The 22,315-nt window shown below is 47.9% G+C and overlaps 1 protein-coding gene across 2 annotated transcripts in view; it reads left to right on the forward strand.

Moving 5' to 3' along the window:
* The window catches only part of PAPLN (papilin, proteoglycan like sulfated glycoprotein), a 138,067-nt gene extending 115,955 nt beyond the window's left edge, over positions 1-22,112 (forward strand). For both annotated transcript variants that reach the window (XM_075330119.1, XM_075330120.1), the window contains 3 exons: positions 5,924-6,032; positions 6,121-6,296; positions 17,390-22,112. In XM_075330119.1, the coding sequence (XP_075186234.1) occupies positions 5,924-6,032; positions 6,121-6,296; positions 17,390-17,553 (449 nt within the window). In that variant the 3' untranslated portion in view covers positions 17,554-22,112. The remainder of the gene's footprint in view (positions 1-5,923; positions 6,033-6,120; positions 6,297-17,389) is intronic.
* Positions 22,113-22,315: the final 203 nt, after the last annotated feature.

Raw genomic sequence — 22,315 nt, forward strand, 5'->3', positions numbered from 1 at the left:
TGTTTCTACAAATACTTTGTACTGCATAGCGCTGGTCGCCCTTTGGCTATAGACTCTCTCACATTGCAGAGAGCCAGCAGCATGTCGTCCGTAAAACGCAAGGGTGCCAAGGCACAGACATTATATGCTTCCTGCACCGCTTGTGGGACTTTTCTACCGGCAGGCTCCACGGACCCCCATTGTGTGCAGTGCTCGGCCCCTGCGGCGCTTGCACAGTCGGGACCTCTGCTGGACGTGACCCAGGGTGTACCACCTGTGAATGCTGTCCAGGTGACAGGAACTGAGTTTGCAGCTTTTGCTGACAGCATGTCTCTCACTATGTCACAAATTCTTGACACATTGCGAGCTAGGCCTGTACTTCAGGCCACGGACACTGTGCAATCATTGCCCCCTGGTCCCCCTCAGCTCCAAGCTCCGGGACGGGCATATACACCTCAGGGTGAAGACTCTGACTCGGACGATGGCCCCGGGCAGCCTAAGCGGGCTCGCTATGACGGGCCTTCACATTCATCTCAATGGTCAGGATCCCAGCGAGATGAATCTATGGGTGATGAGGCGGACGTAACTGATCAGGATTCTGATCCTGGGACCGCTCTCAATCTAGATACACCAGATGGTGACGCCATAGTTAATGATCTTATATTTAACATCAATAAGATGTTAAATATTTCCCCACCAGCTCCTCTTGTGGAGGAGTCAGCTTCGCAGCACGAGAGAATCCATTTCAGATACCCTAAGCGTACTTTAAGCACTTTTCTGGACCACGCTGACTTTAGAGACGCAATCCAGAAACCCCACGCTTATCCTGAAAGGCGTTTTCCTAAACGGCTTAAAGATACACGCTATCCTTTTCCCCCTGAGGTGGTCAAGGGTTGGACCCAGTGTCCAAAAGTGGATCCTCCAATTTCCAAGCTTGCAGCTAGATCCTTGGTTGCAGTTGAAGATGGAGCGGCACTTAAAGATGCCACTGACAGGCAGATGGAGCTCTGGCTGAAATCCATCTATGAAGCGATTGGAGCGTCATTAGCGCCTTCTTTTGCGGCCGTATGGGCACTCCAAGCTATCTCAGCCGGGCTTGCGCGAGTTGACTCCGTCACACGTGCATGTGCCCCGCAGGTAGCACCATTGACCTCGCAAATGGCGGCATTCGCGTCGTACGCGATTAATGCTGTTCTTGACGCTACAAGCCGCACGGCAGTGGCGTCAGCCAACTCCGTTGTTTTGCGTAGGGCCCTGTGGTTGAGACATTGGAAAGCAGATTCTCATTCCAAGAAGTGCTTAACCAATTTGCCTTTTTCTCGTGACCGATTGTTTGGAGAGCGTTTGGATGAAATCATCAAACACTCCAAGGGTAAGGACTCATCCTTACCGCAACACAGACAAAACAGACCCCAACAGAGGAAGGGTCAGTCTGGTTATCGGTCCTTTCGAGGACCGGGCAGGTCCCAATTCGCCTCGTCAAAAAAGACTCAAAAAGACCAGAGACGCTCAGATTCTTGGAGGTCTCAGTCACGCCCAAAAAGGACAGCCGGAGGAACCGTTGCCAAGACGGCGTCCTCCTGACTTGCGGTCTCCGATTCCCACACCCGCGGTCGGTGGGAGGCTTTCCCACTTTGGCGACATCTGGCTGTCACACGTCAAAGACCGTTGGGTGAGGGATATTCTGTCTCACGGGTACAGGATAGAGTTCAGTTCTCGTCCGCCAACTCGTTTCTTCAGAACTTCTCCACCACCAGACCGAGCCGATGCTCTGTTGCAGGCGGTGGCCGCTCTAAAGGCGGAAGGAGTGGTGACCTCCGTCCCGCTTCAGGAACAAGGTCACGGTTTTTACTCCAATCTGTTTGTGTTCCCAAAAAAGGACGGATCGTATCGGCCCGTCCTGGATCTAAAGTTGCTCAACAGACACGTAAAAGTCAGGAGGTTCCGGATGGAATCTCTACGCTCCGTCATAGCCTCAATGTCTCAAGGAGATTTTCTAGCATCAATAGATATCAAGGATGCGTATCTCCACGTGCCGATCGCACCAGAGCATCAGCGTTTCCTACGCTTCGTCATACACGACGAACACCTACAGTTCGTAGCGTTACCTTTCGGTCTGGCAACAGCCCCCCGGGTCTTCACCAAGGTCATGGCAGCAGTAGTAGCTGTTCTGCACTCGCAGGGTCACTCGGTCATCCCGTATCTAGACGACCTGCTTATAAAGGCACCCTCTCAAGAGGCATGCCAACACAGTCTGAAGGTGGCACTAGACACTCTCCAGAGTTTCGGGTGGATTATCAACTTTCCAAAGTCTCATCTAACCCCGACCCAATCTCTGACTTATCTTGGCATGGAGTTTCATACTCTCTCAGCGATAGTGAAGCTTCCACTGGACAAGCAGTGCTCGCTACGGACTGGAGTGCAATCTCTCCTTCAGAGCCAGTCGCACTCACTGAGGCGCCTCATGCATTTCCTAGGAAAGATGGTAGCAGCAATGGAGGCAGTCCCGTTCGCGCAGTTTCATCTGCGCCCTCTACAATGGGACATTCTACGCCAATGGGACGGGAAATCGACGTCCCTCGACAGGACTGTCTCCCTCTCTCAGACTGCCAAGGACTCTCTGCGTTGGTGGCTTCTCCCCACCTCATTGTCACAGGGAAAGTCGTTCCTTCCCCCGTCCTGGGCAGTGGTCACGACGGATGCGAGCCTATCAGGGTGGGGAGCGGTGTATCTCCACCACAGGGCTCAGGGGATGTGGACTCTGGAAGAGTCCACCCTGCAGATCAATGTTCTGGAAATCAGAGCAATCTATCTTGCCCTGCGAGCCTTCCAACAATGGCTGGAAGGCAAGCAGATTCGGATTCAGTCGGACAATTCTACGGCGGTGGCGTACATCAACCACCAAGGGGGAACACGCAGTCGCCAAGCTTTTCAAGAAGTCCAACGGATTTTGACGTGGGTGGAAAGCAGAGCGTCCACCATATCCGCAGTTCACATCCCAGGCGTGGAAAACTGGGAAGCAGACTTTCTCAGTCGCCAGGGCATGGACGCAGGAGAATGGTCCCTTCACCCGGACGTGTTTCAGCAGATCTGTTGCCGCTGGGGGACGCCGGACGTCGATCTGATGGCGTCACGGCACAACAACAAGGTCCCAGTTTTCATGGCACGGTCTCACGATCACCGAGCACTGGCGGCAGACGCCTTGGTTCAGGATTGGTCGCAATTCCGACTCCCCTATGTGTTCCCACCTCTAGCATTGTTACCCAGAGTTCTCCGGAAAATCAGGTCCGACTGCCATCGAGCCATACTCGTCGCTCCAGATTGGCCAAGAAGGTCGTGGTACCCGGATCTGTGGCATCTCACGGTAGGCCAACCGTGGACACTTCCAGACCGTCCAGATTTGCTGTCTCAAGGGCCGTTTTTCCATCTGAATTCTGCGGCCCTGAACCTGACTGTGTGGCCATTGAGTCCTGGATCCTAGCGGCCTCAGGTTTATCCCATAAAGTTGTTGCCACAATGAGACAGGCTAGAAAACCATCCTCAGCTAAGATCTATCACAGAACGTGGAAGATTTTCTTAGCGTGGTGCTTGGCTCAAGGGTTTTCTCCCTGGCCATTTGCATTGCCAATTTTTCTTTCCTTCCTGCAGTCTGGGTTGGAAAAAGGTTTGTCGCTTAGCTCTCTTAAGGGTCAAGTCTCCGCGCTATCCGTATTCTTTCAGAAGCGCTTGGCACAGCTTTCTAAAGTACGCACGTTTCTCCAAGGAGTTTGTCATATCGTTCCTCCTTACAGACGGCCATTGGAACCCTGGGATCTGAACAAGGTTCTCATTGCTCTCCAGAAGCCGCCTTTCGAGCCTTTGAAAGAGGTTCCCCTTTCTCGGCTTTCACAAAAGGTAGTTTTTCTTGTGGCGGTCACGTCTCTTCGAAGAGTGTCCGAGCTAGCGGCGTTATCTTGCAAATCTCCCTTCCTGGTGTTTCACCAAGACAAGGTAGTACTGCGTCCAATTCCAGAGTTTTCTCCCAAGGTGGTTTCTTCCTTTCATCTCAATCAGGATATCACTTTACCATCTTTGTGTCCGCATCCAGTTCACCAATTTGAAAAGGGTTTACATCTGTTGGACCTGGTGAGAGCACTCAGGATTGAAATTTCTCGCACGGCGGCTCTACGCCGTTCTGATGCGCTCTTTGTCCTAGTCGCTGGTCAGCATAAGGGATCGCAAGCTTCCAAATCCACCCTGGCGCGGTGGATCAAGGAACCAATTCTTCACACATACCGTTCTGCTGGGCTTCCGATTCCATCTGGACTGAAGGCCCATTCTACCAGAGCCGTGGGTGCGTCCTGGGCATTACGGCATCAGGCTACGGCTCAGCAAGTGTGCCAGGCGGCTACCTGGTCGAGTCTGCACACGTTTACCAAACACTATCAAGTGCATACCTACGCTTCGGCAGATGCCAGCCTAGGTAGACAGGTCCTTCAGGCGGCGGTGGCCCACCTGTAGGAGGAGGCTGTCTGACAGCCCGTTCATGTGGTATCTTTTTACCCACCCAGGGACTGCTTTTGGACGTCCCACTGTCTGGGTCTCCCAATTAGGAGCGAAAAAGAAGAAGGGAATTTTGTTTACTTACCGTAAATTCCTTTTCTTCTAGCTCCAATTGGGAGACCCAGCACCCGCCCTATTTGTTCTTAGGGTTTCGTTTTTCGGGTGCACATGTTGTTCATGTTGTTTCTTAAGTTCTCCGATCGTGTTATCGGATTGAATTTGTTTTTGAAACTGTTATTGGCTTTCCTCCTTCTTGCTTTGGTACTAAAACTGAGGAATCTGTACTCCTACGGGAGGGTGTATAGCCAGAAGGGGAGGGGCCTTACACTTTTAAGTGTAGTTCTTTGTGCGGCCTCCAGAGGGCAGTAGCTATACACCCACTGTCTGGGTCTCCCAATTGGAGCTAGAAGAAAAGGAATTTACGGTAAGTAAACAAAATTCCCTTCATTCTTATAAGACTATAAGACACACCGGATCATAAGATGCACCCAGGTTTTAGAGCAGTTTAATATTAAAGAAAAACTTTGAAGCATAAAAATGTGGTAATGACACACTGATATCGGGAGGAATCTGCTGCTGTCATTATTATGAGGGTAATGTCCCTCATCCTGGTATATATGATCCCCATCATGGGCACATCCTAGTATACATGTCTCCAGTTATACTGCACATAAAAATAATCAACTCTACTCACCTTTCCTCTACCTCGGTGCCCACCGTCCTCTTCTGATGCCAGCAACTGACGTTGGCGTATAAGCAATAGGCAGCGCATGATATTACCGGCATGCGCCCCAGTCACACACAGACGTCAAACTGCAGGCTAAACCAAAATGAATATTCACTATGGGCGTGGGGTGCAGAAAATATTCATTTTCTGTAATAGCAGACATGTTCACCCCAGCAGTTGGCTTTCTACAGCAGCGACCCTGCTCCACCGTCGCCTCCCCCACCCCCCCCCATAGCAAGCCTGGTATATCTGAACAATAAGACGCACGCACACACTTTCCTTCCACATTTTAGGGGGAGGAGGAATTAACTGCATCTTATGGTCTGAAAAATACTATATAGATTATGTTGGCCATTTTCTAAGTAATTCTGTGTGATTCTTCACAGATGTAAGTGAACCATATATAGAATCTTGAGCTCAGACCATAAAATAAGACTATTGTTGGAATAATCTTATATTTTTCCACTGTAAGGAAGGCTGAATTTTTTTCTAGTACTTCGAACGATACCATAGAAAACAAAAATGGATCTTTACTTTGATGGCACTATTTTTGTGTTAATCTACTCCAGTATAGATGACATTAGGTCCCCTGCCAGTGCAGTAGAAAGTTGTATAAACTGTCACATTCATTTTTTTGTTAATTCTATTGGAAACTTTAAGAGTCTCTCTTTGCAGGGGAGCTAAAAATCACAGAGCCTCCAAACAGCGTTACTGTGACAGAAGGGGACGATGCCTCTTTGCGTTGTGTGGTGAAAGGTGAAAATGTCAATGTTCAGTGGTCAAGGTAAAGCAGAAACAATCTAATCTGAAAATATAAAATGAATTGGCGTATTCCAGAGTCTGATTTTCATGTCTGGACCATCTCCCTGCAGGAATGGTGTACCAGTGCAACCGGATGGAAGACATACCTATGTATCACACGATGGCGGCCTACTTATACGAAACACCAAAGCAGCCGATGAGGGATCCTATACATGTAATGCATATAGCGGCACACACTCCATCAGTGCGAGCGCAGAGGTCAGAGTGCACAAGCAAAATCCCACAGGTGAGCCACGGGTACAGACAAGGGCTATTACTAATTCAGATTTTATCCATAAAGAATCCTATAGGAAAATGTGCAACAAATATAAATATTCTAATATGCTAATCTCATAGCTTCCACAGTGTGCAACAGTAGAAGGACATGGGTGTGTTTTTGTCCCCCCCAACAAACAGATCCACACCAGACCTTGGGGTTGGTTGTTCTGTTCAGTTCCATTCATGGGAGCGGGCTGATCTGTAATACATGGAGATTCACATTTATCACATCTCTCATTCGTGATGCTCCATGTTGTGTCTGTGGCCACATGGACAACTGAAAGTCCACCCACCGCGAGTCAATGGGCACACGATGTGGTTTTACAATTGAGTGGCCATTGATCTACTGAGGGTAGACAGAAAATTGGTCCCGTGTCCAGTATGTATTTTTAGTTTATACTTACCTTTTCATGCAGTATAAGCCTATGTGCCCACGTTGCGTCGTGTCCCTGCAGAAATTTCTGCAGCGATTTGAACAGCACATGTGCGCTTCAAATCACTGCAGAAACAATCCGTAAAGAATGCAGTGAAAGCAGATATCATGCGCTCTGGATGCAGCCCCCACCATAGACAGAGCGGGGGCTGCATCCAAAGCGCACAGAATAAGTGACATGTTGCTTTTTAGAACGCAGCGTTTTGGCAGCATGCGCAAATCACTGCGTTCTAAAACGCAACGTGCGCATGGATAATGCACAATCTTCATAGATTGTGCTGGGGACGCAGGACGCATGCAGTTACGCGGCGGTGCAGAACGCAGCATAACTGCATGCAATACACACGTGGGCACGGAGCCTAAAAGCAGAGAACTTTTAGGCCTCGACTATCAAATGTCTGAATGGAAAACTGCCCATGTTGCCCATAGCAACCAATTGACGTGCAGCTCTCATTTCATAAACTGCACTAGTAAAATGAAAGCTGCTCTGTGATTGGTTGCCATGGCAATAGACAGTTTTCCATTTAAACACTTGTTAAAAGTTCTGTCTTTGTGCTGTGATTAGTTGCTATGGGTAACAAAGGCAACTTAGTTTTCCATTTAGACACTTGCTAAATAAGGCCATTTGTGTTTCCCATGGCATCCAATCACAGCACAGCTTTTATTTTACCAGGACAGTTTATAAAATGAAAGCAGTGCTGTGATTGGTTGCTATGGGCAACAGCTTTCATTTCATAAACTGCCTTGGTAAAATGAAATCTGCGCTGTGATTGGTTGTTATGGGTAAAGCCAGCTTTTCCATTTAGACACTTGCTCAATGGAGGCCGTAAAAGTTCTGTCTTTGTAGACAATAGCAACCAATCACAGCACAGCCCTTCTTTCATAAACTGCTGTGGTAAAATGGAAGCTGTGCTGTGATTGGTTACCATGGGTAACAGTTTTCCTTATAGACACTTGATAATATGCCCCATGTTCACCCATACCAGTATTTATTTTTATGCTGGTTGCTATTGAAATATTCGGGGTGTCCACACCAATGCCCACCAAATACAGTACAGCGCCTTGTGTGGAAACTGCAACCTCCAGCATTCACATCACTTTGTTTCTTTACAAAGTCAACCTAAGTATACATTGTGTATGTAGTGAGATTATATATAATTTTTTTTTTGTACACCGCTTTAAAAAAAACCCCACACTTTTCAATTTACATTGTTTCTTGACCAAACTTTACAAAATCTCTGTAAAAACCAAACATGGCAGCCATAATGTGTGAACACAACCCTAGTGTTTACTTCTAGACAGTGACCCCGGTCATTTGCAGTCATTAGGCTGAGGTCACACACACGATGCATTCACTGCAGAATTTATTCCAAAGTCCCACAACAGTGTACAGTTCCCTGCAAGTGAGCAGAGTTGTATTAATATACACGCAGCGTACCCAAGCCCTGCGGCTGCTTCTCTGAATGCTGAGCTCTGTATAACCCTGCCCACACCACTAGATTCATGGCTTTCTGTGGCTGTTTTCTGCCTATGCACAGTATACAAAATCAGTGTTGGGATTATACAGAGCTGACAAGTATGGAAGACTATATAGGAGCAGTGACACTATTCTTATAGTGTTAAAATCAATCTTAGATTATCAAAATTACAGCAGCAGCCCATTAAGTGATCTGTTACTGGAATCAGGATCTCTGCCTTTATATTATGCTGCTTTCAGATTAGGGGGTAAAAACCTACTGACTGATTCCTTTTAAAGCTTAAAGATTTTTTTTTTCCTGCAGTATAAAACATTTATTTTGCTGGTAGAAGTTATACAATTTTCTAATATTTTGATGTCAAAGTAAAACTTAGAAGCTTCCTATTCACAGTGTAATCATTACAGGACCACAATAGATGTTCCCACTCTGAAAGAAATTTTTTCCTAAAACCAGTAAGGATAATCCTTATACTTTGGGCCCTAAAAAACATAAACCTAGAATATTTTAACTTTCTTTATTGAAACTATGAACTAGAGTGTATTCATATGAAATTCAGCATCGATATTAATACTCTCCTTTAAAACATAAGATTTGTGGCACGTCCGTTTACAGCTGTGTTTTCCACTGATACAGTTATATCTACAGCATAAACTGACATAATGAAGGGAATTTCACTTTTACTTACCGTAAATTCCTTTTCTTCTAGCTCTAATTGGGAGACCCAGACAATTGGGTGTATAGGCTATGCCTCCGGAGGCCGCACAAAGTACTACACTTAAAAGTGTTAGGCCCCTCCCCTTCTGCCAATACACCCCCCGTGCTCCCACGGGCTGCTCAGTTTTGGTGCAAAAGCAAGAAGGAGGAAAAAATAATTATAAACTGGTTTAAAGTAACTTCAATCCGAAGGAATATCGGAGAACTGAAACCATTCAACATGAACAACATGTGTACACAAAAAAACAGGGGCGGGTGCTGGGTCTCCCAATTAGAGCTAGAAGAAAAGGAATTTACGGTAAGTAAACAAAATTCCCTTCTTCTTTTTCGCTCTATTGGGAGACCCAGACAATTGGGACGTCCAAAAGCAGTCCCTGGGTGGGTAAAATAATACCTTGTAAGAGAGCCGTAAAACGGCCCTTTCCTACAGGTGGGCAACCGCCGCCTGAAGGACTCGTCTACCTAGGCTGGCATCCGCCGCAGCATAGGTATGCACCTGATAGTGTTTCGTGAAAGTGTGCAGGCTCGACCAGGTAGCCGCCTGACACACCTGCTGAGCCGTAGCCTGGTGCCTCAAAGCCCAGGACGCGCCCACGACTCTGGTAGAATGGGCCTTCAGCCCTGAGGGAACCGGAAGCCCAGCCGAACGGTAAGCTTCGATAATTGGCTCCTTGATCCACCGAGCCAGGGTTGATTTGGAAGCCTGTGACCCTTTACGCTGGCCAGCGACAAGGACAAAGAGTGCATCCGAGCGGCGCAGGGGCGCCGTACGAGAAATGTAGTATCTGAGTGCTCTCACCAGATCTAACAAGTGCAAATCCTTTTCACATTGGTGAACTGGATGAGGATAAAAAGAAGGTAAGGAGATATCCTGATTGAGATGAAAGGGGGATACAACCTTAGGGAGAAATTCCGGAACCGGACGTAGAACCACCTTGTCCTGGTGAAACACCAGAAAAGGGGCTTTGCATGACAACGCTGCTAGCTCAGACACTCTCCGAAGGGAGGTGACTGCTACTAGGAAGACCACCTTCTGCGAAAGGCGTGAGAGAGAGATATCTCTCATTGGCTCGAATGGTGGTTTCTGAAGAACCATCAGCACCCTGTTCAAATCCCAGGGTTCTAACGGCCGCTTGTAAGGTGGAACGATGTGACAAACTCCCTGCAGGAACGTGCGTACCTGTGGAAGTCTAGCTAGGCGCTTCTGGAAAAACACCGAGAGCGCAGAAACTTGTCCCTTAAGGGAGCCAAGCGACAAACCCTTTTCCAGTCCAGATTGAAGGAAGGACAGAAAAGTAGGTAATGCAAATGGCCAGGGAGAAAAACCCTGAGCAGAGCACCATGACAGAAAAATTTTCCACGTCCTGTGATAGATCTTGGCGGACGTTGGTTTCCTAGCCTGTCTCATAGTGGCAATGACATCCTGAGATAATCCTGAAGACGCTAGGATCCAGGACTCAATGGCCACGCAGTCAGGTTGAGGGCCGCAGAATTCAGATGGAAAAACGGCCCTTGAGACAGCAAGTCTGTTCGGTCTGGTAGTGCCCACGGTTGGCCGACCGTGAGATGCCACAGATCCGGGTACCACGACCTCCTCGGCCAGTCTGGAGCGACGAGGATGGCGCGGCGGCAGTCGGCCCTGATCTTGCGTAACACTCTGGGCAACAGTGCCAGCGGAGGAAACACATACGGGAGCTGAAACTGCGACCAATCCTGAACTAAGGCGTCTGCCGCCAGAGCTCTGGGGTCTTGAGACCGTGCCATGAACATTGGTACCTTGTTGTTGTGCCGGGACGCCATGAGGTCGACGTCCGGCACCCCCCAGCGGCAACAGATCTCCTGAAACACATCCGGGTGAAGGGACCATTCCCCTGCGTCCATGCCCTGGCGACTGAGATAATCTGCTTCCCAGTTTTCCACGCCTGGGATGTGAACTGCGGATATGGTGGAGGACGTGGCTTCCACCCACATCAAGATCCGCCGGACTTCCTGGAAGGCTTGACGACTGCGTGTGCCGCCTTGGTGATTGATGTATGCCACCGCTGTGGAATTGTCCGACTGAATTCGGATCTGCTTGCCTGCCAGCCACTGCTGGAACGCTTTCAGGGCAAGATACACTGCCCGAATTTCCAGAACATTGATCTGAAGCGAGGACTCTTGCCGGGTCCACGTACCCTGAGTCCTGTGGTGGAGAAAAACCGCTCCCCATCCTGACAGACTCGCGTCTGTCGTAACTACTTCCCAAGATGGGGGAAGGAATGATTTCCCCTTCGATAATGAAGTGGGAAGAAGCCACCACCGAAGGGAGGCTTTGGTCGCCTGAGAGAGGGAGACGTTCCTGTCGAGGGACGTCGGCTTCCTGTCCCATTTGCGTAGGATGTCCCATTGAAGGGGACGCAGGTGAAACTGCGCGAAAGGGACTGCTTCCATTGCCGCCACCATCTTCCCCAAGAAGTGCATGAGGCGCCTCAAGGGGTGTGACTGGCCTTGAAGGAGAGACTGTACCCCTTGCTGTAGTGACTGCTGTTTGATCAGCGGAAGCTTCACTATCGCTGAGAGGGTATGAAACTCCATGCCAAGGTACGTCAGCGATTGGGCCGGTGTCAGATTTGACTTTGGAAAATTGATGATCCACCCGAAACTCTGGAGAGTCTCCAGGGTAGCGTCGAGGCTGTGTTGGCATGCCTCTTGAGAGGGTGCCTTGATCAACAGATCGTCCAAGTACGGGATCACAGAATGACCCTGAGAATGGAGGACCACTACTACAGTAGCCATAACCTTGGTGAAAACCCGTGGGGCTGTTGCCAGGCCGAATGGTAGTGCCACGAACTGGAGGTGTTCGTTTTCCATGGCGAAGCGCAAGAAGCGTTGGTGCTCTGGGGCAATCGGAACGTGGAGATAAGCATCTTTGATATCGATCGATGCAAGGAAATCTCCCTGGGACATTGAGGCGATGACAGAACGGAGGGATTCCATCCGGAACCGCCTGGTCTTTACGTGTTTGTTGAGAAGTTTCAGGTCCAGGACAGGACGGAAGGACCCGTCCTTCTTTGGGACCACAAACAAGTTGGAGTAAAAACCGTGGCCCTGTTGCTGAAGAGGAACAGGGACCACCACTCCTTCTGCCTTCAGGGTGCCCAGCGCCTGCCGAAGAGCCTCGGCTCGCTCGGGAGGCGGAGAGGACCGGAAGAATCGAGTCGGGGGACGAGAGATGAACTCTATCTTGTAACCGTGAGAGAGAATGTCTCTCACCCAGCGGTCTTTTATTTGTGGCAGCCAGGTGTCGCAAAAGCGGGAGAGCCTGCCACCGACCGAGGATGCTACTAGAGGAGGTAGAAAGTCATGAGGCAGCCGCTTTGTTATCGGTGCTCCCAATGGCCTTTTTAGGACGTGACTTAGACCGCCATGCATCAGAGTTCCTTTGTTCTTTCTGAGGCCTTTTGGACGAGGAGAATTGGGACCGGCCCGCGCCCCGAAAGGACCGAAACCTCGACTGCCCTCTCCTCTGTTGGGAGAGGTTCTGCTTGGGCTGGGGTAAGGATGTATCCTTTCCCTTGGATTGTTTGATGATTTCATCCAGGCGCTCGCCAAAGAGCCTGTCGCCAGAAATTGGCAAACCGGTTAAACGCTTTTTGGAAGCGGAATCTGCCTTCCACTCCCGTAGCCACAAGGCCCTGCGGACTACTACCGAATTGGCGGTCGCAACTGCCGTACGGCTCACAGAGTCCAGGACGGCATTCATAGCGTAAGACGCAATTGCCGAGGTCTGGGAGGTAATGGAAGCCACTTGTGGCGCAGCCGCTTCAATTTTCGCTTGACCTGCTGATATAGCTTGTAGCGCCCATACGGCTGCGAATGCTGGGGCAAAAGAAGCTCCGATAGCTTCATAGATGGATTTCATCCAGAGCTCCATCTGCCTGTCAGTGGCATCTTTAAGCGAGGCCCCATCTTCCACTGCAAGTATGGATCTAGCCGCCAGTCTGGAGATTGGAGGATCCACTTTGGGACATTGAATCCAACCTTTAACCACTTCCGGGGGAAAAGGATAACGTGTATCCTTAAGGCGCTTAGAGAAACGCTTATCCGGACAAGCATGGTGATTCTGGATTGCCTCTCTGAAATCAGAGTGGTCTAGAAACATACTCTGTGTACGCTTGGGGAACCTGAAGCGAAATTTCTCCTGCTGAGAATCTGACTCCTCCGCCGGAGGGGCTGAGGGAAGAATATCCAGCAACTGATGAATGGATGCAATAAGATCATTCACTATGGCGTCCCCGTCTGGAGAATTAAGATTGAGAGCGCTCCCAGGATCAGAATCCTGATCAGCTGTCTCCGCATCATCAACCAGAGAATCCCCCCGCTGAGACCCTAAACAATATGATGTCGAGGGAAATTCTAAGCGGGCCCGCTTAGACGATCTGGGGCTAGGTTCTAAGTCCGAACCCTCCGTCTGGGAGGTATGAGATACCCCGTGAGGACATTGTTGGTCCAACTGAGGGGGGGCAGGGAACAATGATTCAACAGAGTCCCTTTGCTGAGATACCGGTCTGGACTGCAAGGCTTCTAGTATCTTAGCCATAGTCTCAGAGAGTTGATCCTTAAAGGCTGCAAACTCAGTCCCCGTCACCTGGACATTGTCAATAGGTGGCTCCCCCTGGGCCCCTCTTAGCAGAGGATCCGGCTGAGGAAGTGTCACAGGGGTCGAACACTGTACACAATGAGGGTCAGTGGAACCTGCCGGTAGCTGGGTCTTACATGCGGCGCAGGCAACATAAGCCTGTGTTTTGGCACCCCTGCCTTTTGTGGGCGCCATGCTATAGTTTTCCCTGAGTAACACAATAGGGTATATAGCCAGAAAGAACTGTGCTCATACAGTGTAAATTATATACAGTACACAAATAATGTACCAATACAATACAGCACCATGGGGCTAGCACCACATGTGCTGCTTACCAGCCGCCTAAGCGGTTGTGAGGCCACCAGAGACCGTGTCTGGGTCTCCCATGAATATGTCCCTCTCTGCAGCGTCGGTGGAGCTGACAGGAATGGCTGCGGCGTCCTGACGAGCTGAGGAAGCTGTGGGCGTGGCCTGGAAAGAGCGCGAAACGGGCGCTCACACTGTGCACGGTGAGGGGAGTGGAGCATGTAAATCATACTCCAGCCCTCATTGCTGCTCGCTCCGTGCAGCGTCCCGCCCTTCCCCTGCCTGTCAGGGCTGAGGGCGGGAGAGAAAAAAGGAAACTAGGCCGCAATGAAGCCGGGGACCGTAGTAATAAACGCGGCCGCCGTAAAAGCGCGGTCGCGTGAAAGTCCCCGGCGAACTACAAGTCCCAGCCGCGCCGCAGTGTCCCGTGGCAACGGCGGTCAGTGCGGTAGCCCTTACATATAAACACACTCAGCGACGCTGAGTGTGTAATGGCACATATAGACCCGGTCAGCGCCGCGGTCCCCGGTGCACTAGCACACCCAGCAAAGCTGAGGTGATGCCGTGCGCGGTCCCCATAGGGATACAGAGTACCTCCAAGATGCAGGGCCATGTCCCTGAACGGTATCGGCTCCTATCCATCAGGCTCCACAGGAGTTGTGGATGAAGCCCGGTCTCAGTGCCTGGAGACCGATAAGATCCCACTTCACCCAGAGCCCTAAGGGGGATGGGGAAGGAAAAACAGCATGTGGGCTCCAGCCTCCGTACCCGCAATGGATACCTCAACCTTAACAACACCGCCGACAAAAGTGGGGTGAGAAGGGAGCATGCTGGGGGCCCTATATGGGCCCACTTTTCTTCCATCCGACCTAGTCAGCAGCTGCTGCTGACTAATCTGTGGAGCTGTGCTTGCATGTCTGCCTCCTTCGCACAAAGCAAAAAACTGAGCAGCCCGTGGGAGCACGGGGGGTGTATTGGCAGAAGGGGAGGGGCCTAACACTTTTAAGTGTAGTACTTTGTGCGGCCTCCGGAGGCATAGCCTATACACCCAATTGTCTGGGTCTCCCAATAGAGCGAAAAAGAAACAGGTATTTTCATGCAGAGTCTCACTCAAAAATGCCACTGTGATGCCCCTTTCACACGTCAGTGATTCTGGTACGTTTGTGCTTTTTTTTTTTTTTTTAAACGTACCAGAATCACTGACATACGCAGACCCATTATAATGAATGGGTCTGCTCACACGTCAGTGATTTGTCACTGCACGCGTCTCCGTGCAGCGTACCCGCATGTGCGTGATTGCCGCATGGAGACATGTCCATTTTTTTCTGGCATCACTGATGTTCCATGGACCACGCAGTGGTGTGATCCGTGAGACACGTGCCAGAAAAAAACGTGCATTTAAAATAATAAACATTTTTACTCACCCAGCGTCCAGCGATGTCCTCTGCAGCCCATTCTCCCTGCTCCTTCTGTGCCGGCTGATTACTGTCGCGCATATTCATTATGCATGACACAGCCGACCCGGAAGCAGCTCCTGCGGGGGTCACCGCCGGCCGGATGCTGCACCGCGGGAGCGATCAGCACCATGGAGAGCGGGAGCGGGCGCAGGTGAGTGAATCTCTAAGTGCAATCACGGGCCACGGAGAACGGAGCCCGGATTGCACTTAGACAACCCACGTGTGCCGTGATTTTCGGCACACGCAGGGACATGTGCGTGTTTTACACGCCAGTGAAAAACGTCTGTTTTTCACTGACGTGTGAAACGGGCCTAAGATAGTGAATTTTTCCATGTGCAAATCTGCAGTATATATGATGAGAAGAAGGATCCTTTCAAAAGGAAACTGCAATTGTTACATTTATATATACTTGGCCCTCTTCTTTTCTCCCTCTACACTGCCCCAATTGGACAGACCATCAGTAGATTTGGCTTCCAGTACCATCTTTATGCTGATGACACACAACTAAACACCTCATCCCCTGAGCTCACCCCCGCTGTACTACAGAACACCAGTTACTACCTGACTGCACTTTGCAATGTCATGTCTGCTCGCTGTCTAAAACTTAACCTGTCCAAAACTGAACTTCTTCTATTCCCTCCATCTTCTAACCTTCCTAAACCTGACATCTCCCTCTCTGTGTGTGGCACAACGATAAGTCCTAGGCAGCAGGCCCGCTGTCTGGGTGTTATACTTGACACTGATCTCTCCTTCACCTCCCACATACAATCTCTTGCCCGCTCCTGCCGCTTGCACCTCAAGAACATCGCTAGAATCCGCCCCTTTCTTACAATGGAAACGACAAAAACCCTCACCGTGGCCCTGATCCACTCCCACCTCGACTACTGTAACTCTCTATTAATTGGTCTCCTCCCTAACTAGACTCTCTCCTCTACAGTCCATCATTAATGCTGCAGCCAGGGTCACCTATCTGGCTAACCGTTACTCGGATGCCTCTGCACTGTGCCAGTCATTGCACTGGCTGCCCATATATCACAGGATCCAATTCAAACTGCTTGTTCTTACCCACAAAGCTCTCCACAGTACGGCACCCCCCTACATCTCCACCCTCCTCTCTGTCTATCACCCCACCCGTTCTCTACGCTCTGCAAATGACTTTCGACTAACATCCACACTAATCCGAACCTCTCACTCCCGGATCCAAGACTTCTCCTGAGCCGCACCAATCCTCTGGAATGCTCTACCCCAAGAAACTAGGACGAATCATAACTTACTCAGCTTCAGACGCACACTAAAATCGCATCTTTTTAGGGCAACCTATCACACTCCCTAGCCGAATTAAATTCACATAGTCCCTCCACGTCTTCTCGGAATATAACCCCACGTCAAACTCCATGGCACCCAAATGTATCTCAAGGTTCTGGCAAAATGGTCCAGGCAGCCTTTATTTATCCCCCATTTCCTTGAGATGGCTGCAGTGTCATTGTAAATAAGCACTTGTACCTCCCCCCCCCCCCCCCATCTCATTGTAGATTGTAAGCGCTCATGAGCAGGGTTGTCTTTTTCCCCTCTAATTATTGTATTTTCTATAACTGTTACTTTTTTTTGTACATGATCCTCCTGAATTGTAAAGTGCTGTGGAATATGTTAGCACCGTAGAAATAAAGATTATTATTTCTATATTTGCATTCATTCAAGTAACGTCTGCAGTTTCCTTTGAAAGGATCCTTCTTCCATCATATATACTGCAGATTTGCAGACAGAAAAAAAACAAAACACACATAGATTATATTAATTATATATATATATATATATATATATATATATATATATATATATTTATTAAAAAATATATATTTATTTATATATTAATATAAATATATTTTTTTAATTTATACTTAAATACAAATAAACATTCTATTGGAATTAAAGTAAATGGTACAAATTACATTAAAAATGCAAGTATTGTGTGTTTATGCAGTCGCCATTTAGCAAAAAAACAGTAAGAAGTCTGATCAAATACAACTCTGAAGTTTTTCTTTTTTTTTCCTGCAGCCACATCCAGCGATCCTAATAATGAATGCATTGACAAGCCTGAACTGGCTAACTGTGACCTTATTGTTTATGCCCAGCTCTGTGCCAATGAGTACTATGGCAGCTTCTGCTGTGCCAGCTGCTCTAGACATCGCTCCGAACATAGTCAAAGACACCGGGGCTGAGGGACATTTCTGATACACAGCCATAACGAAATTATTGCAAACAACCCGGAGCAATCTCACCAGATTATGTCGTCGGAGGTGCAAATTTCGGATCCTACCAATGCCTGGAGGTTGCGCTAAGAAGCACCATTTAAACGTGCTGCGACTGTCCCAAACTGATGCATTCCTGAAAAACATTACTGTACTGTGATATTTGTTCTTTTTCTATTCCCCTTTAAAAAAAAAAGTGAAGCTTAACTTGTAAGATTATTGGATACAAAATGTCTCATTGTTTAAGATAAAAGTTACTGTGATAATCTGAAGGGTAACAGTGAAAAAGTGAGAGTGATGGCCGGGTTTTTGTGACATTCTTTGTATCGCTTCTCTAACTTAAGACATTTTGTATCCGGTCTATGTCTGTAAAACAATCTGATAAGTAAGACTATTTAATCAACGGACAGGGAATATTGTACAATAGGGCTAGAAGACGACTTCAGCCACGTGTGAACCATAGAAGTCAGTGGTAAAGTTGCACAATTGACCAAACTATTTTTTTTATGCCTCTGTTCACACTTGTCTAAGAGAATGCAGAACTTTTCTTGCTGTCAAAGTTAGAAACCTTGATAGAATCCAGAATTAAAAGTCAACCGGGTCTGCTGTGTGGACCAGTCATACAACAGATCCTAAAATGTTAGCGGTGTGACAGTGCGTGATCATATGTGGTTTCACACTTTTTTTTTCTTTTCCCTTTTTAAGTTCAACCAGATTTTAAGAGGTTTTAAGTGTATATTTTTTTTTTTTATTAAATAAAGCAAGAAATGGATTCAAGAACAATTACTACTGGATCCACTTCTACACAATCCTTACATAAGGTAAAAGTCAAACTCTAGCTCCAGTCTAAAGGCCACACACGTACATCAGATGGCTGTGGGCTGAATTATCCCTCGGCCCGCAGCGCTCTCCTGTACACAGGAGCTCTCGGCCAAGCACTCCAGTATTATCTGAGCAATCCTACGGCAGCGACTTATCTCCCCGACTGTTGTAATTCAGTAGGCTGGATCCAGATACTCTAAAGGCTGCTTTACACGCAGCGACATCGCTAGCGATGACGCTCGTGAAAGCACCCGCTCCCGTCGTTTGTGCGTCACGGGCAAATCGCTGCCCGTGGCGCACAATATTGCTAGGCCCCGTCACACGTACTTACCTTCCTAGCGATGTTGATGTGGCCGGCGAACAGCCTCTTTTCTAAGGGGGCGGTTCGTGCGGCGTCACACGGCAGGTGTCCAATAGAAGCGGAGGGGCGGAGAGCAGCCGCACGAAATTCACACCCACCTCGTTGCAGGAGGACTCAGGTACGGTGTTGTTCTTCGTTCCTGGGGTGTCACATGTAGCGATGTGTGCTGCCTCAGGAACGACTAACAACCTGCGTCCAAAATCAGCAACGACATTTGGAAAATGGACGACGTGTCAACAATCAACGATTTGGTGAGTATTTTGCAGTTAGCGGTTACTCGTATGTGTCACACGCAACAATGTCGCTAACGAGGCCAGATGTGCGTCACGAATTCCGTGACCCCAATGACATCTCGTTAGCGATGTTGCGTATAAAGCAGCCTTTAGAGTAGCATTCAGAGACCTTCTTACTATACTTGAGCGAGTACTTAACTATTAGTTCTTGCTATACTCCTAACGAGTACTAATACTCGCGTAGTCATTCTGAATATCGTGTGCAATGCAAGTCAATGTGAGTAAAACTCGCAAAGTAACGCGAATGCCGTACTATTCGTGTGAGTAGCGAATAGTGCAGAATTTGGGTTACTCATTACATTGCAAGTATTCCCCATTGACTTGCATTGCACACGCTATTCGGAATGAACTTAGGTCCGCACACTCACTGCAGGGTTTGGGTGATACATCCTATAAAAAAAGACCATTAAAAACCAGTATAATACATGATTGAGGTCTTCGAGCACATTCACAACATATAGCTGGAACACAATGCACAGCCATCTAAGAGAGTGTTCTTAAAAGGGATCCTCTAACAATAAAAAGTTTACAATAAAACGTAATTTTTTTTTAATATGCAATTTCTCAAAATTTCCAAACGCTCCATTATTGGCAACATCCCAGATTACTCTCTGCACGGTGGGCTTTAGCATACATGACAATAGTACAGAACTTGCCAAAACTGTGTTTAATTTTCAGCAACAAAAAAATAAAAAAAACCAAAACATAGCACATTTGCAGTATTCCAGGCTCATCAACATATGGAACATATGGATGTTTCATACATTACCCAATACTCACAATGGTAGCTTTAGTAGTCAGACAGTCCCCAGCTCTCTGCTTGTCCAATAAAGAATAGTGAGACGAGAGAGGAAAGGAAAAATGGCTCAAGGAAGATTAAACAGCAGATATTTTAATAAAACTTTCATTATGGGTAGGGAGGGATTTCTGTGTGTGAACAGGGTGGTGATTTAAGGCTAAAATGACGCATGCAGTTTTTGTTATTTTCTCATCTTTATATACAGTCGGCTTCAAAAGAAACACCCCCCTTGTGTTCTGTACCTTTTGGAATAAAGATAAACTGCATGTGTGGTTCCGGCTGAATAGCAGTGTTCTCTTGGCAGCAAGAAAGCTAAATCTAAGATTAAGTAGTGTGTGATTGTTATCCACAAAAAATAAAAGGGACGAGTTAAAACTTTGTCCTAGAAGAAGATTCCCCATTAACTCTCCCTTTAGTATGTATTTAAGCTTAAAACTTTCATACGGTATTTTAGTTGCACGCTCCTTCATCTTTATTCTGTTTATTGTATGTGATTTCAGGGGAAATGTACAGCCTTAGGCTATGTGTCCACGAGAGAATGTTGCTGCGGATTTTTCTGCATCAAAATCCACGGCTTTCCCGCAAAATCCGCACCTTTTCAAAGGTGCGGATGTGCTGCAGATTTACCGCGGATTTTTTTTTTTCACCAATTTTAAAGCCAAAATCCGGATCAAAATCCGCAACAATAATTGACATGTTGCAGATTTTTCCGGATCAAAATCCGCACCAAATCCGCCGCGGAAAAATCCGCAGCATGGGCACAGCATTTCCAAAATGCCATAGAAATGGCTGGGAAGTACCCCTGCTTGCAGATTTTCGGGAAATCCGCGGCTTTTCCGCGAGAAATCCGCGCATTTTCCGCAGCGTGGGCACATAGCTTAAATCTAACAGATATAACCAATAATGATACACTTTGCATCTGGGGGGATAATCTATGTGAACCAATGGAAATAGTGTATGCTTTAGTAGATTTACTTAAGGTGTGACTGTAGGTCATAAATACAAACTCCATTTATAGCATTTTACATGTATAATGATACTGGATGAACATTCAGATATTGAATAAATATAATGATAGGAAATGTTTAAGTCTGTGCATAGCTCAAAGTGAATCTGCAAGTTTGATTTTTTTTTTTTGTCAGAAGTTTGTGCAGATTCATTTGTTGATATACTTCTAGTGACTGGTGCTACAGTTTACAGCTAGAGAGTACTAAATCCCTACAGCTACCACTAGGGGGAACCTCTACTTTGTTAGTGTTTGCCATCATTGCATATAAAGTCTTTATAAATCATCAAAGAAGTAATTTAAATAGTATGCAGTGAAAAGTTACAACTAGTGAGGAGCGGGCACTACCCTGCTCGGGTGCTCGGTACTCATTAACTAGTGATGAGCGGGCACTACCATGCTCGGGTGCTCGGTACTTGTAACTAGTGAGGAGCGGGCACTACCATGCTCGGGTGCTCGGTACTCGTAATTAGTGATGATTGGGCACTACCATGCTCGGGTGCTCGGTACTTGTAACTAGTGATAATTGGGCACTACCATGCTCGGGTGCTCTGTACTCGTAACTAGTGATGATTGGGCACTACCATGCTCGGGTGCTCGGTACTCATTAACTAGTGATGAGCGGGCACTACCATGCTCGGGTGCTCGGTACTCGTAACTAGTGATGAGCGGGCACTACCATGCTCGGGTTCTCGGTACTCGTAACTAGTGATGAGCGGGCACTACCATGCTCGGATGCTCGGTACTCGTAACTAGTGATGAGCGGGCACTACCATGCTCGGGTGCTCGTAACTAGTGATGAGCGGGCACTACCATGCTCGGGTGCTCGGTACTCGTAACTAGTGATGAGCGGGCCCTACCATGCTCGGTACTCTGTACTCGTAACTAGTGATGAGCGAGCACTACCATGTTCGGATGCTCTGTACTCGTAACTAGTGATGAGCGGGCACTACCATGCTCTGGTGCGCATGACAATCAGTTGATGCACGAGTCAAGCCCATTTGAGCATCCAACTGTAATGAAAGTCAATGGGAGATAAGCATTTTTCCTGGAAATCTTCTGGAAAAGTGCTAGAGTTTCCCATTAATTTCCATTATACTCAGGTACTTGAGTCACACCCATCCAAGCATTCTGCTGCTCGTTACGAGCACCTGAGGATGGTAGTGATCGATCATCACTAGTTACAAGTACTGAGCACCTGAGGATGGTAGTGATCGATCATCACTAGTTACGAGTACTGAGCACCCAAGCATGGTAGTGCCCGCTCATCACTAGTTACGAGTACTGAGCACCTGAGCATGGTAGTGCCCGCTCATCACTGGTTACGAGTACTGAGCACCCGAGCATGGTAGTGCTCGCTCATCACTAGTTACAAGAACCGAGCACCCGAGCATGGTAGTGCCCGCTCATCACTAGTTACGAGTACTGAGCACCCGAGCATGGTAGTGCCC

Source organism: Anomaloglossus baeobatrachus, chromosome 12 (genome assembly GCF_048569485.1).
Source record: "Anomaloglossus baeobatrachus isolate aAnoBae1 chromosome 12, aAnoBae1.hap1, whole genome shotgun sequence".
NCBI lineage: Eukaryota > Metazoa > Chordata > Amphibia > Anura > Aromobatidae > Anomaloglossus > Anomaloglossus baeobatrachus.